The sequence below is a fragment of the Neolamprologus brichardi genome, chromosome 22, assembly GCF_056152115.1.
Source record: "Neolamprologus brichardi isolate AB-2024 chromosome 22, ASM5615211v1, whole genome shotgun sequence".
NCBI lineage: Eukaryota > Metazoa > Chordata > Actinopteri > Cichliformes > Cichlidae > Neolamprologus > Neolamprologus brichardi.
In genome coordinates, this window is record NC_142124.1 from 22,697,008 (window position 1) to 22,712,940 (window position 15,933).

The 15,933-nt window shown below is 41.2% G+C and overlaps 1 protein-coding gene across 4 annotated transcripts in view; it reads left to right on the top strand.

The window, feature by feature from the left end:
- The first annotated feature begins 247 nt into the window (after positions 1 to 247).
- col16a1 (collagen, type XVI, alpha 1) overlaps positions 248 to 15,933 on the top strand; it is a 76,504-nt gene continuing 60,818 nt past the window's right edge. For all 4 annotated transcript variants that reach the window (XM_087835563.1, XM_087835561.1, XM_087835564.1 and 1 more), the window contains exons 1-2: positions 248 to 531; positions 6,685 to 6,808. In XM_087835563.1, the coding sequence (XP_087691689.1) occupies positions 6,733 to 6,808 (76 nt within the window). In that variant the 5' untranslated portion in view covers positions 248 to 531; positions 6,685 to 6,732. The remainder of the gene's footprint in view (positions 532 to 6,684; positions 6,809 to 15,933) is intronic.

A 15,933-nucleotide genomic window follows, 5' to 3' on the forward strand; every position in this document is an offset into this window, starting at 1 on the left:
GATGCCCAGGGCTTATTTTCCAGCCTTGTGGACAAGTTGATGTCACCACATGTTTGAGAGAGATCTCCCAAAGAGAGGGGGAGAGAGCAGGGAGAAAGAGGAGAGGAGAGGAGAGGAGAGGTAAGGAGGGGGGGGGGGGGGGGGGGGGGGGGTTGGAGGGAGACTGGAAGAGAGACAGGCTGGAGGAATAGACAGAGACCAAGGGGAGGAAAAAAGTAATAAGAAACCGAGAGACAGACAACAGAGAGCAAAGAGGAGGCGAGAGAGGGAGAAAGACACTTGGGATCAGCAGAGAGGGGAGGGGAAAGAAAGTTGGACACGGCTAATCTTGCTGTAACTTTTTTTCCCTCTTTCCTTTCTCTGTGGAAGAAGACTCAAGAAAAAAAAAGTCAAGGGGACAAAAACTAGGCTGGATTACATTTGTCTGCATTTGCATCGCCCTGCAGGATTCCCAAGCCGGACCTTGGATCTATACACACACAACAGCGGATTAATGTGGTCGCAAACTTGTGGATTTATCAAAAATTGAAGGTAAGGCTTTTACATGCTCTCTGTCGTTTTAACCTTTCGTTTAAAAAGCGATGCTTTTTTTTTTTTTTGCCACATCCGTCGGAGATGTAAAGACAAGTTAGTGAAGTGCAGCGGAACTTTAGTGATGGAAGTGTTGTAGCAGCAAAGACTGCTTACAGTGGGCAACATCACGTGGGGATACCATACTGTGGGGTTGTACCACACACCAAAAAATCTGGGATACTGAGCAAAGGTACTCTAAAGTTGCTTTCTCTCAGCGGAGATCATTAAAGTTGTATGTTCTCGGCCGCTCTGACTCGTGTAGTTGTAGTAAGCTAGTATTCCTTTATTGGATTTTGCAAGAAAACGACTAGCTCCTGGCAAAAGTGATGCTGATTTTTCCTTCACATCTAATAAGCCAGGCATGGGCACAGAACGGCTGAGGTGTTGCTGTTTTGTTTGGATGGCATGCAACCCCCTGTGGCATGGAAAAGCCTCCTAAGTACACTGGGGTTTTTTTCCCACTACATGCATATCATTCGAAAAAAGTAATCAGCTTTGGAATGATCTCGGATCGGTCTCTAAAACTTCTTTTCACTTCTTGGGAAAGAACATGAACAGCAGAGGAGTGGGGGCTTGAATACCGCAGTAACATCTGCTTTCCTAATTACTCAGCTATCCCCCATGTTTGCTGGATTTTGCATCCTGTCTGCACCCCACGACTCACATTAAAAAATAAATCCTCCTACTCTTTTTTTTTTTTTTGTTTTCACCCTCCTCCTTCAAAATGTGGAACATTTTCCACGCTTCCCCGTTGTCCAAGTGGGATTCTGGTTTCATTTAAGGGTCATTTTAACTAAAAGAAACTTGCACATGCAAGCTTGGAAACCCTGGTATGTAACAGAACTCTCCTACCACCAGTAGTCTCCTCATAGCCCTGTTACAAACGTTACAAATCTATGCCCATTAAGTGTTGCTCACTTAACCTGCTGGAGGCTGTCTGTGCAATGCATAGCTGTAGGCCACAGGGCGGTATGTTCTCCCACATATATCTTCCATACCAGCTTTTGTTGGGTCTACAGGAAATTGTATCGTCCCCTTGACTCCTTGCTCATTCAGTTCAGCTGTGAAGTGAACATTAGGCGGAAATGTAAAGTCAAGCTGAAGAAAATCGGCAAGTCATCTGCTCTCTCCAGGCTGACTTCATCCACAACATAGGCTAGGAGCCAACCGGGTCATGTCATCAGATTAGGACTAACTTTGCTTCGTTGCGTTTGCAAAAGGGCCGTAGGTGTCCGTGGCATTGGAAGGTAGCCCTGAGCAATCACAGGAAAGAGTTTTATGTATTTAGTGCTCAGTTCCTTTCCTGGTCTGATTCACACTAGCAAATATTCAAATAAAGCCCTTGAACACTGCCCAGAATGTAAGACTAGTAAAAACTTGCCTCAGTCTCTTTTCAGTGTTACACAGGTTTGGATATTACCTTCGCTAGTTTGAAGGTTTTTGCTTGCAGTCAGTTGATATTTGGAGTGCTAAGCCCTCGGGCCCCACTTCAGCTACTTTTATTTAAAGTTAAAACAAGTTTGTGAGAAGCTCAAAACTTTCAGATACAGAGTGTGCACGTTCATGTCTTCAAACCAAATTCATGTTGGGAAACAGCATTTTGACCGACGTCGACATCCAGCAGTAGTGTAATTAGTATTGTTTGAACCTATGAGTGTACTTAGAACTGCATTCAGGTCAGAAACATTGAGAGAAATGTAAACTTTACTTAGAGGGTGAATCCCAGACTTTGATGACTTTGCCTTTTTACCCTTTTCCTTCAGCATAAGGTTCAGATTTGTGGTTTGGAGTCTCAAAAACCACCGGATGGATTTCCATGACTGATCCATGACTGGTCTGATCGACACACTCATGTTCCCCTCAGGAGTAACTTATTGTAAACTGCGAACCCTCTGATCCATCTGACCATAAATGACCATTATAGGGTCTAAGTTAAAGTTTTCTTGTAGTGTATTTCTACTTGCATGCATTTGTGTTTAGTTCTAAATCTCACTGGTACACGCTAAATGAAGATATTGAATGTAGTAAGCGTCAATATTTAAATCAGCATTTTAGCATAACATCTGTATTACAGCTATGCAGAACTGCTATAGACACTCTAGGCAAGTAGACTCTAGTTTTTTTCAGCCATGCATTCTCTGGAGGAATGCAGGGCTCACAGCAGCCCAACAATTATTTTAGTTTTCTCACAATAAGAATTGACCAACCTTACTCACACTAACAATTAGCAGAGCTGATTTTGAAGCACCTCGTAAACAGAAATTGAGTGTGATTGTGTTGTTGAACGGTAGCTTCTGGAGCATGGTGTTAAATGGCTTGAGTCACTGTGTGTGTGCTCATCTGCATAAATGAGCCTCTGTTGACTTCCTAATCAGTATGTCTGACCACTCTGTATGGCAGCCCCTTTTGCCTTCTGTAGAACACATGTTGTACTTTACACGAACGCACACAGGCGATCTACCTGACCGATAAGGCAGGGCTTCTGTTTGATGGCTGAATTCCATGTACAGCCTCTTCTCAGAGAGAACTTCCCTTGAGGATTTTGAGCCAGGGTGACAAACTGGCGGCCAATCAGGAAGTTGCTTTCACAACTCAGCAGCAATACCACTCTTGGATTGTGTTTTCTTGTGTGATAGCCAAGAGTAGATTGGAAGCAGACTAGATTGTAAACTGCCCCCTATCAGTCTTCTTGCTTCTGGATGCTGTGAGAGACAGCTGGAAAAGCAATGAACCCTCAGATAGTGAATGACAGACACATTTACACCGGGTTCTTCAATCTAAAGAGATGCAAACTATTCTAAACAGTGGGCTGTTGGATCACTGGTATTTAATCATCCATGTCTGGGTGGCTAATAAGCAATGAAAGCAATTCTCTTGTCAGGCCATAAAGTGGACATGTTTCATTTAACTCTGTCAGAATGTGTTCCTCTAAACAGGCTTGTGCTAGAGATGTTGTTCCATCTGTAAACAGTGGCAATTGTGATGAAATGCAGGACAGTGAAAATTGCTAAGCCCTGAGCACAAGAGCCTCGGTTATTATGTGAGACTGTGTCAATGGCTCATTCTGCATGTGTATTCAAATCCATAAAAAGTACTGGTACTACTGGGCTGGGCTGTGATTGTGGATGCTGGTCATTACTTCTGTCTTTTACTCCTTGTCTTTCGGCTTTTAGAGCTATAACAGTAAGACATCGGTTCCTGTTTTCCTTCCTGTGTCTTATCCATAACCAGTGACCCAATCACTCACAGGCATGCTCACTGAGTCATGGCCGGGCCTGTGGCAAGCCCAGTGGCATAACCCCATCCTGGCTTTACTGTATCTGTTATTGCAAGCTATGAATGCAGTGCAGAGACAGAAATGGAAAGAGACACATCCATAGCAACTTATATCAGGAAACCTATTAAACTGTTTTGGATTATGGCCAGATAATAATAGCAATGAGCTGTAACTTTTCCCCCAGCTTGTGTTCTGCGGACTGTGATGCATTATGCATTATGTACTGTGTGAACTTTCTTATTATTGTGATCATGTGGCATGAAGCCTATAATAATGGCTGTAGCTTCAGACTGCTCAAACATAGCTGTCTAAGGTTTGATTAACTTCCCACCCATCCGGCTGCAGGAGAAAACACGTTTTTTAACGTATTCTTCTTGTCGTTTAGCTAACTAGAGAGTTTCACCTTAATAGTACACATGCTGGCAACAGTAGTGCCGACAGATCATTTGTGGCTTAGCATGATTGTACAGGATCTTGCAAAGACCTTGGTTCTTAAATAAACCGGTAACCTAAAATAAAAAATATGGAAGAAAAAGCAACCACACCTGTGCTGTGTCTCAGGGTACTTGAATTTGCAATATTGCATGCATAATAGTGTTCCTATCATCATGGCTAAATGAATTGCTCCAGGAGTACGATGGTGTACGCAGAATGGGCCAAAAAGTTAAGAGCAAATTGTGTTCACTCTTACCGTCTTGACTACTAAACTATTTTTAGTCAACGAAACCATCATATTATATCACCATTAATGATTTATTTATTTATTTAGGACAGTGCATGTTAATGAACATAAATGTAAAAAAAAAATTACATGAATGTAAACATACCAGATTATAGCCAAGGGCTAATTTCCATCTGTTGTCCTTAAGCATAAAAAATAGACATAATAATTCATAAAAAAATCATCATTCATTCATAATAAAAACTCCATCACCAAACTTACACATACACACCATTCTGTTCCCAAATAAAACATTAAAACTATACAACTCATACATGATCACACACTTGATTTGTCCATAACCAGTTGACGTCAATGATGACGTCAGTGCTAGCTTAGCAAGCTAACAGCAGCAGCAGTTTAAAAAAAGAATTACAGGAAATACATTATGTTAATTTATTATGATATTGTTTTGTATTTATGTGCCTAATAGTGCCATCGTCCCTGCTGAAAAATGTAGTATTATGTGGGACCAAATTTAATATAACGTAGGTTACGATAGTTACGAAAATGGAGCAGCTAGCATGACGTCGAAGTCTAATATTTCAAACACCGTCTTTTTCTTACTACACTGATTGTAGCGTATGTATTCTCAACAATAGTTAGCAATTTTTAACATATATATGTATTTAAAAAGCATTTCTTACAAATCCAAATCTTTGGGATTTTCGTATTCGTTATTCCAAAAACAATGTTAGGTTCCCTGTTTGTTTTGCATGTTTTGTTCAGCTTACATTACCTGTGCATCACCTAACGGTCACCAATATTATTATCTGCAGCAGAATTTTGTTTGACTCACTAGTTAATATGAAATAAAGATAAAGCACCACAGGCCCGGCAACACCCCTGCAGGCTATAGTTGACACCGTTCGTATTCTTAGTTCAAAGTTTACAGTGTTTAATGTAGCTAACCTGTCAAAATTTCTTCGCAGTACACTGTGCATACAAGCACATTGTCTACATATTATGGTACATGAAAATATACGAAGTGAAGTATTTGAACTGAGCCACACTACTTAAGTCAACGGCTCCCAAAGTGGACTGCATACTCCAAATGAAAGTCTGGGGCAGGTCAGGCTGTCTCTGTTTCTCCAGAACATAATTTGAAGCACCGTCCTCCACCATATTGTCTTTTAACAGCTTGCTACAGAAGTTAGGTCAAGCTGGATAGTATTCACACACCACATTGTGTAGCCCCAGGAGAGTGTGGGGGTCATTTCTCCTGGCAGACAGCACAGGTGTGTGTTCAGAGATACAGTCTGCTTGCCTGCCTGCCTTGAGGGCCCTGCTGAACCTGTAAACACTACAGAATTATGGGGTCCTAGCACATGCCGAGGGCAAGTCCAGGTCAGCTGGGATGTGTTTACGCGGGTTATATGTAAGTGGGCGGGATTAGCGTGTTTATGCACGTACATTCTTGTGTGCGTTTATAAATGAGCTACTGTAGTAAGGGAGAGAGACTGCGCAGCCAAGATATAATGATTATTTATACGTGGCGTGCATTTTAATCTATGCATGCCTTTGTGTGTGTGTCTGTGTGCCTGTTGTTTGGCCACGTGGAAGCATCTGGTACAGCAGAACAATGGCTCCAGTGGAATAGTCTCCAGATGTGTTTGTGTGTTTTGGCCCCTCTGTCTGTTTGACTCTAGACCAACCGTCCTGCATGTAAATCATTTTGCTTTCATGTGCATCTTTTGCTTTGTTGTCTTGCATTTGCTGCTTTGTTTGCGTCAATAAGCGCATGTGCTCATGGTCAAATGTGGCTATATATATATAGTTATATTCACATGTATGTGTCAGAGTGTGTGTAGCAGCTGCCCAGTCAAAGGCCAACCAGATGGACAGGATAATGACTATGATCAGACTTTATAGAGTTACACAACATAATGAGGACCATTCTGGTTAATTCATATGCCACTAACAAAGCCCGCATCATACTACATAATTAACACATCAACTGTGACTGACTCATAAATATACATCAACGTCTATTTAGGAGTCAAGCATAATGCACAGCTGTCGGCAGAGTAAGCAAACTGGGTGGCATGTTGACAGAATGAAGGAGGGATTTGACTTTTTTGACTTTCCCTTTTTCTCTGTGTTTATCCATCAGCTGGTGGCTGGAGTGAGGTGAGGTGGTGTTTTTTGGAGGAGTGAAACCATGTGGCTTCTCTGCTCCTCTCTGGCTCTGCTGGCCATCATCTTTGGATCGTGTGACCCTCTGGTGTCCGAACAAGGTGAGTCAAGCCTTTCCAGAAGATGTAAACCCTAGTTATTTATTTGCATAGGTAATGAAATGTAAAATTTTGAACAATGTTTTGTTTAACAAAAGGAATAATCTGATTTAAAAAAACAAAACAATAATTATACTAAGAAAAATATCTAAAACAGGGGTGCGCCCTCTTGTGGCTGTGCATAAAAAAGCATGGACACTGTAACTGCTGTCTTATTTATGCTAACCTAAACCCTTTTTGTAATGATTTCTGCCTATTGTGCTTGACTCTAATGATGTTTCTCCTGTCTCTTCGTTACTTTTCAAATGAGCTTTTACGATTATAATGTAGTCTGCATATTAATTAAATTATTTTCATAATTTTCAGTCGGTTTTTCATTGATGCTAACAGGTTTGCTAATAGCTAATATGGGCAGATAATATCGACCTGCCGATACATTAGTCAGGCTCTAATCATCAGCGATGATGATATATTGTTGGGTAATGATTCACGGTTTGCTTAAATAAAAGTGGTTAGATAAAAGCTTACCTGTTACCTAAATAAATATTAAGCTAGTAAGTAAGCTTGCTGCTTTTGCAAAGCTAAATTAAACTAACAAGATACTAGCTTTAGGCTCAGCTTGCATGGACAGAATGTCCCATTGAGCTCTAAGCAAATCAGTAAACGAGTGCACTGGAGAGTTTATTTTTCTCTTTTATTTTTCCAAATGGGTACTGACTGTACAAAAGGAAAATCAAGTGCATATCTTTTGTGGAGCTCTTTTTGTATCCTTCTTATTTATTAAGTTTTCCTGTTGTACAAGCTGTGAACAAAATGCTACTGAATCATAAAGGTCACAAAAAGGAACATGTTGCCCTCAAACTCTTTCTTTTTCTAGCAGTTCATTTAAATGTTAAAATGACAGTGAAGTTGCAAAGATGTGCCCTTATTGCCTAAAGCAAAAGTTCTAAACAGGATGTGTATCCTCTGACACGTGTCTGTCTGTGTGGGTATGCGCCCTGTAAGTATGAAGGCCCCAAGGCAACAAAGAAAAGAGCGTAATTACACCCTGCGTGTGCAACGCTGGTGGCTTTTGGTAGCTGCGTGGTCAGGCTGTGGCAAAGAGGCGTGTGTGTTTACCATGTGCGGTTTTGTTCCTCTTTATGATCCGTCAGTCATTTGAGGTTGTGTAGTTGGTATAGAAGAAACATGTCTGCATGCATGATGAAACGCTAGCTTGACTGTTTGTCGGTGTCGGGGAGAACGTGCATGTGTAACCATGAGTATAAAGTGTGCGAGAAGGACACAGAAACCCCAGAAAACAAGCAAGAGTGAAGAAATGTATTTTATCGTTTCTTTCTTTCTATATTTTGCTTTCAACTGCCGTGCTCCCTTATCGCACTGCCAGTATTTTCTGGGGGCCGGATCTGTGATATCACTTGGGGGGCCGAGCAATCCTCCATAGTTGGCTGAGCTCTGAAGGGAACTTTGTGGAGGAGTGGGACCCCCTTGGGAGGCCCTAGTCGGAGCATTTTAGATGAGACTGAGTCAGCTCGCAGTTCCCCTGAGTTCTTCCCTCCAGTGGTTGAAAGAAAGTGCTTTCTCAAGTGCAGCAATAATACTTAGTCCCAGGCCACACACACAATTCCTCCGTGTCATCCAAATCACTGCTTGCTGGTAATTTCCTGACATTGCAGCAGGAAAGCAGATTTAAGTAAAACTAGTGTTGAAGAGTCAAGCTGGAGTACTAGAGTCTAACCAGCTGTCTAGTCCACATAGTTAAAGTCAAAATGGTGACATTTTTCACCATAAAGTATTGACAGCATCCAGTCTGTAGCACATGAGTTATGTATGGATGGTTGTAGCTCCCTCTGTCTGTACCTGCATTGTGCTTTCTTGCTTGTGCCGTACCTACTTAACGTGTTTTTAGTTGCTGCCTTTATCTCGTTTCCCTCCTTTGTGATTTTTACTGTGTTGGGACTATTTGGCTGGTTTACTGTAGGTCCTTAAAATCAATGCTGAGATATTCTGAGTGGTCTTCTATATCCTGTGATGCAAACTAATTTTTAGCACATAAATGGGAATGTGAACTGTATGCTTTGCACATTCAAAAGATATCGGACACATAAGGAGGATTTTAAACAGATGTGTTAGACACTGCACCATCATTAAAGCACTACATTAGGGAGTATCCATTGCTGATCACCTTATAAAATCAAGGCTGTTTGTGCATCCAGTGAACTTGAAGTTTCAAGGGGTCATTCAGAATGTGACTGCTGGCCTAGTTTGTAGTTCGAGCCCTGATTGTTTAACTGTGTTCTGCAAGGGGGAGTTAAGAAAGCATTGGGATACTGGATTGTGTTCAAGCACTGAACAATGCACGGATATAATCATAATAGTCATTATTTACCTTTCACACTTCTTTACGCACATGCACGTACAGGATGCCAAACGTTATTTAATCCGAATTGTCTGCGTTTATTGCTGTGCAGAGCTTGTAAATCTGCGTCATGATTCAGTTTATATCTGTGTGTGTGTGTGTGTGTGTGTACTTGTGAGAGCATATGAAGTTGAGCCAGAGGCCTACAAGGGGAAAATGAGTGAGCTCATCTCCCCGCAGTGCTGTGTTTTAAGTCTTTCCACTCCTCTGTACTGCAATTTTATCTCTGGAAAATAACCAGGAATGCTCTCTATCGTCTGGCTCGTTTGCCCGACAGGGCAAGTAAGACACACATCGTCTCCCTCTGTCATTTTTTGTTATATATTTTTTTTATTACCACCATCATTTAGCTCTTTCCTTACAGGTTTACCTTACATTTATTGTGTTAGACTATCAAATGCATCACCCAGTATGTCTCTTTGCTTCCTATATGTTCCATGTCTTTAATCGACTGAGGAAGTGGAAGACTACCTCTGAGCCTGGTCCAATTATCTTGCAATGCCACATTGTAAGGCACATTCAATAAGCACCATGCAATCTCTTATTCCAAACCACACAGCACATGCTCTTGACACTGTGAGCAGACTTGTGACCTCCTTCCTCTGAAGAAAGTACCCTGCCAAGTCTCTGCTGCTCAGAAGACAAAACTAAAACACAGGCCTGACCACAATGAGGCACTGGTAGATAAGGCCACTGCTACTTTAACCTTTGAAAGTTTGTTAAATATCACACACAATGCAAAAAAAAAGGTCAAATGCAACTTATTTTTACTGAAATATAATAGCAGATCAGCGAAAGTCGAGTGAATAACTATGTACTCACGCATAGTTCCGTGTCATAATGAATGCCTCAAGGGTATGAGCCTAAACTTGCGTTTGAATTTTCTCACTGTCTGTATATTTGGAACATTAAATCATCCAGGCGTGATCCTTGCCTGACACGTTTGTACTTTTTAAGCCTCCAAGCTAAATGTAAGCATGTATACATCAAAAAATAGAGTACCTCACTTTACTTCACTAAAGACTTTACATGTCTTGAATTTTTATCTTTGGCAATGCGGAGACCTGAGGGGAACACGCTCAGCAGTGTGCTCTGTGACTGCCAGTGTAGTATCATTACCTGCTTTGGCAAGGCTCAAACACAACCCATCAAAGAGGAAGTGAACCCAGCCAAGACCATCCAATCTCTTTAAGGCTACATGCAGCTACTAGCAGGATCCTGGAGTGGCAGTCATACTTTGTGCTAATTAGCTTGTCAACAAGCAAATGCTTTCATTTGATCACAGCTTGAGAGGAAATGGGGTTCAAGTTCCGTAGTGGGTCCACTGCCAAACTGCCTGAGTATGCTACAGTCCACTAAAAAATCATCGATCCTTTGAGTTATGTGGAAGTAGTTTGTTTCTTCCTTGAGTGAAAGTACAGATCAAACAGTTTAAAAAGTATGCACAGCATTTATAGCAATGTTTAACTAGTTACCTCAAAATAACAGAATTCATTCCCACTCCTCATCCTTTTATCTGGAATACTGAATTTATTATTAGAGAGCTATCCATAAATTAGTCTATCCATTAGCCTAATAATCCCTCACTAGTAAATCAAAGAATTTCTGTATGTGTGTCTAACCGGTGATTTGATCTATTTGTTTAGGACCTGTAGGGCGAGGTTGAGGTAGCGTTGCCAACTTAGCGACTTTGTCGCTATATTTAGAGAGTTTTCAAACCCCCTTAGCGACTTTTTTTCTAAAAAGCGACTAGCGACAAATCTGGCAACTTTTTCTGGTGTTATTGGAGACTCATTTATGACGATTTTTTGACGTGAAAACGTGTATCGCTCTTACTCTCAACAAGCAGCGGGTGCCGCCGTGGGCACCTCGCTCGTGCAAAAGTAGGCGGAGGATTGTCCTCCCCCAGCTGCTATCAGGGCAGGAGATGTTCCCATCTATGCGTCCAAACTGCAAATGAATCGCACATGAGCAAAGCCGCTACTCCCATACTGACTGTAACGCAGTCAGTTCTTCTTTTACTGTTATGTTGTTGTGGGTCACAAAGTTTAAAACTACTTATAAACACACACACACAAAGTAACTCCACCAGAGTGCCTATTTCGAGTCACTTTTGCCGGTCTAACCCGGATAAAGGAGTAGGGTTGGAATTGTGGCGTTAAAAAAACAATAATTCCTAAAAGAAATTTAATTTGTAGTTCTAAATAAACTCTAAATGCATTTAGGACGTTGTTAGCTCACTTTATGTCTCTTCCACAATGTTATTTTTCTCTCCTACAACATAGGTCACAATTACATTACCATGACCAATTATGCAAATTAGGCGATGACGTCATTTAGCGACTTCTAGCGACTTTTAGGACAGCCAGTAGCGAATTTCCTTACTGAGGAGTTAGCAACACTGGGTTGAGGTTGCGTTGTGTCACTATTGCTAATAAGAACGGACACTCTCCTAGCTGTGAGTCATGAGAAAAGCCTCTCCCAGTGTATGTGTTCTGGAAAGGGTGTTACATTCTCTTTGCTGAAAGCTTTTTAAATAGAGTTTATAGAGTCTGTTAGCTTTAACTTTAGCAGCCTTAGCTGTTATTAGTGTAATGCTAATATGTTAGCATGTTAAAGCTTCAAGTTAGCAAGTTAAAAATCTTTACATTGTGCAATCAGGACACAGCTAGCACAATTTAGTGCTGCCAATAGCAGAGAGGAAGATAACTCGTTTGCTCTACAGTGACTTTGAATTATGTAAGGACTCAGTCACACAGGCCTAGAAACTGGTTGTCAACTTCCAGTATAACGATATGGACCACTAGCATATTATATTGACCCTGTGCACGAGAAAATGCTAACTTCCTGGTTTGAGACCGGATGTGGGGTTGTACATTTCCGGTAGCTTTACTTTGCGGTCAATCGCTACTGCGAAGATGTACTCCAAAATCATGTCAAAAACTCGAAAACGGAAAGATCGCGTTAAGTTACAAAGAGCAGAAGGTGGGAACACTCACCACTGTTGTGTCATAAACAATCTAATGATCAATTTTGACGTTTAAAGAGTTTAGATCGATCAGTTGTTTACATCAGTCAACACAAGCAGAACTGCATTACTGCATGCAGAAGACACATCGTCCACATTCAGAAGCACATCTCTGTATAGTGACTGGTCTTATGATTTAAACAGGCAAATGTTCAGCATTCAAACTACAGGTGAAGAATAGTCAAACCAGATGTTTCCCCGTTATGTCAGATCAGCTCGTCAAGTACACACCTACACAGCATGTTAACAAACCGTGAAAAAAGCCACACAAAAAATGAATGATTGCTGGTAAGGGTTTCTATACATTAGTATTTACAAAGGGTATGTTGTGACTTACCTTTAAAATTACAGCGGTCCCTCACTATAACACGGTTCACCTTTCACCTCGCTGTTTCGCAGATTTTTTAGTGCAAGTTTGCATGCTTTTTTTACATCACATTGTGTCCTGCGTCCTGATCGCTGCAGACGATCTCCTCCGTGACGTCTCTCCTGTACAGTACAGAATCGCTGCATCGATCGCTAGCAGTGCAACTCTGAAGTGCAGTACTGTATGTCCACGATGTCCACGAAACGTTTTGCACCGTCAAAAAATAAAATTGGCTACTTGATTTCACCTATCGCTGGTTATTTTTAGAACATAACACCCGCAATAAACGAGGGACAGCTGAGAAATATAACATTTGAATCCCTTTTCTCTTTTGCTCTTAGGTGCGAGGAAAAAATATCGACAAGTCGATGAACATCATTTACAGATATATTGGGTAAATGCCCAAGACATCTATAGAAATGTAAATCGCCGCTTGATTCATTCATTTGCTTAACTTGTTTTGGACTGTAAACAGGACGTGAATAGGACACCGGAAACAAAGCTCCCCACAGGAGTTTCCGCACCGGAAGTAGCATATGCTAACGTGCACATAGTCAATTCGCAGTATAGTGAAATGTCGATAATTCAGAAACCTGTCAAGATAGTTGTTTGCAAGTGCCTTAGCCCTAGTTTGCTAACATATAAATAATATTAATTCATGCTAAGAAAGAACACTATGGATATGATGATTGATCAAAAAATACAGAGTTCATAAGGAGGTGCATTGTCTTTATGGCTCAAGAGGAACTTTGGTGTAGCATGAGGAAGTCAGAGGTGGTAGTGAGGTATGTGAGGGTGGTACAGAATATAGATGAGGACAACTAGACAGCAGTGAGGTGTGCAGTAGGAGTGACAGGTTGAAGATGGGGATGGGATTATAGCAGGTATCAGCTCAGAGCTCTTTCTTATATGCAGAGGTGTTGGACATGTTAATAGGTCAGGTAGGAGTCTCTGCAGACTTTAATGTCTGCAGATGGCATTGACATGACCTGTAGTGAGAGTAGGGGGAGCATGGAGAAGTGGAGGTATGCATTGGATAAAAGAGGAATGCGCGTGTGGGAGGGAAGCAAGGAAAATGGTGAAAAAAGGAGTAGAGGTAGTGAAAGTGGATGAGTTTAAATACCTAGCTTCAACTGTTCAAAGCAATCGACAGCACACAAGAGGGGTGAAGAAGAGAGTGCAGACAGGTTGGAGTGGGTGGAGATGAGTGTCGAGGCTGATTTGCGGCAGACGGATAGCAGAAAGAGTGAGAGAGAATTTGGAAGTGGTACTGACAAAAAGACAGAAGGTTGAGTGGAGGTGTCAGAGTTAAAGATGCTAAGATTTGTAGTGGGAGTCACCAGGAGGAACAGGGTTGGAAGCGAGCACGTTAAATCTATACGTCTCTAATCTATATGCTCTACTTAGGGTTTCTTTTTACTCAAATTCTAAGTTGCTGAAGGCTGTTGTGCTCTAAGCATGCTGAAAGTTGAGCATGAACATGAAGCTTAGATATCCTAAAATTGTCACGAGAGAGATAAAAGCTTCTTTTTTTAATCCTAAAAGATGCCTCTTCAAACTTGATTTCTTTATCTTGCAATATAATGCAGTCAGCTATTCTTAGTCTTACCTCAGAAAAAGCAAACTATAGCCTGGGGAGTGCTGGTCTGGGTGTTGTGGGGTAAGTTGCTTTTCCTGAAGTGACACTTCACACCTTACATTACCTGTTATGTTTCCACTTCCTCTTTTTTTCTCTCTCTGCTCTCCTTTGTTCCTCCCTCCTCATCTCTCCACCTTCTCCTCTATTGTGCTGTTTAACTTTTTATTGTGCTGCCCGTTTGCCTGCAGCCAGGGTCTCTCCACTCCACACCTGACAAAGCCTTCATCTGTATTCCGTCTGATGGAACTGCGGCAGTGATGAAACCAACCCCCACACAAAACGCAAAAGGGGTGGGGGGGAAGAAAGCAGCCTAAGCAGCAACAAAAAGCAGATCATACAATGTCTTGACTTAAAAAAAAACTCTCAGTGGGAGATATAAAGATACACTCTTTCTGTGTGTGTGTGTGGATACGTGTGTGTGTGTGCGCTTGTGAGGCTGCACATTGCACTTTGTGCTGAGTTGGCAGATTAGGCTCCAGGATGGAGAATTCAAATTATGAATACAGCATGTGTGACTGTGCGAGTGAGAGAGGGCGTGAAGGCAGAATTTAAGAAGTGAGTGACAACATCAGAGGGCTGAGAAAACTCTAAAGCAGCGCTCGATACCTTGTCCACCGGATCCGTTGTTCGGAAGTCACGTCCAACACGTCTGATTTCTTTTACTTTTAATCTCAAGCCTCTCTTAGCGTGCCGCAACATTGCTGCATGACATCTCTTTTCCGCGGCTTGATTTGTATTTGTTGACAGCAATAAGAAAATGACACACTGGTGGGGGCTCATGGGACAAAATGTGCTGCGCTTTGCAGTACAGTCATTTGTATTTTGGAACCAAAAATGGGCAAAAAACTGCACTGCGTAAAGTGATGATCTTGATAAAAAGTGAAAAAGTGATAAACAGCTAAAAGGGATTTAATTCTTTCCTCTTTTTTTTTTAGCTGGCCTCCGTGAAATTAAATTCCAGGGTCTTGATTAAAGTTGGTTGGTTGTTATTATTCGAGGAATTATATTCCTCTATTTCACCCCGTTTTGCTGTGAGCCTTGATAAAGCTGCATTTTGCTTGGAAACATACACAGTATCTTCGGATTGCACGCTTCAAGGCAATACTCCCTGAAGCGCTCTGCCCATTTCATCAAAAAGACATTCCCTAGGACTCCAGGGAGTAAAGCCCTATTTGCACAAGATTAGTATTCCTGTGTTGTTTAATGTGATTAAACTCTTACATCTGTGTTTGTTGTGCAGCTCTGGAAAATTGAACTTTGTGTTATATTAATGGTTGAGTTTCCTTAATGATAGCAAAAGGTTCCTTACCTACAAAAGAATAACGTATCCAACCTACACTGAATAAAAATTCTTCACTTTTAATAAGCATGAAGCAATAATTTTGAGATTTTTGAAAGCAATTCATTATTAAGGAACATGTGCTTGGCCTAAATCGAGTACAAATCAAGTACATTTGACCAGATTCCAATACATCGAACATTTTTATGTAACAAAATAGCATGGAATATGTAAATGTAACTAAATTAGTTAAAATTCAGGAATTTGGGGCACTTTTTTTAGACTGCTTTTGCAGTATATTTTAACTTGTTCTTTTTATGAATTTGCAAAACCAAAAGTCAACCAAAATTTCCTTTTTATAGTTTCCATTGTAGACTCCATAACATAATGGTGCAT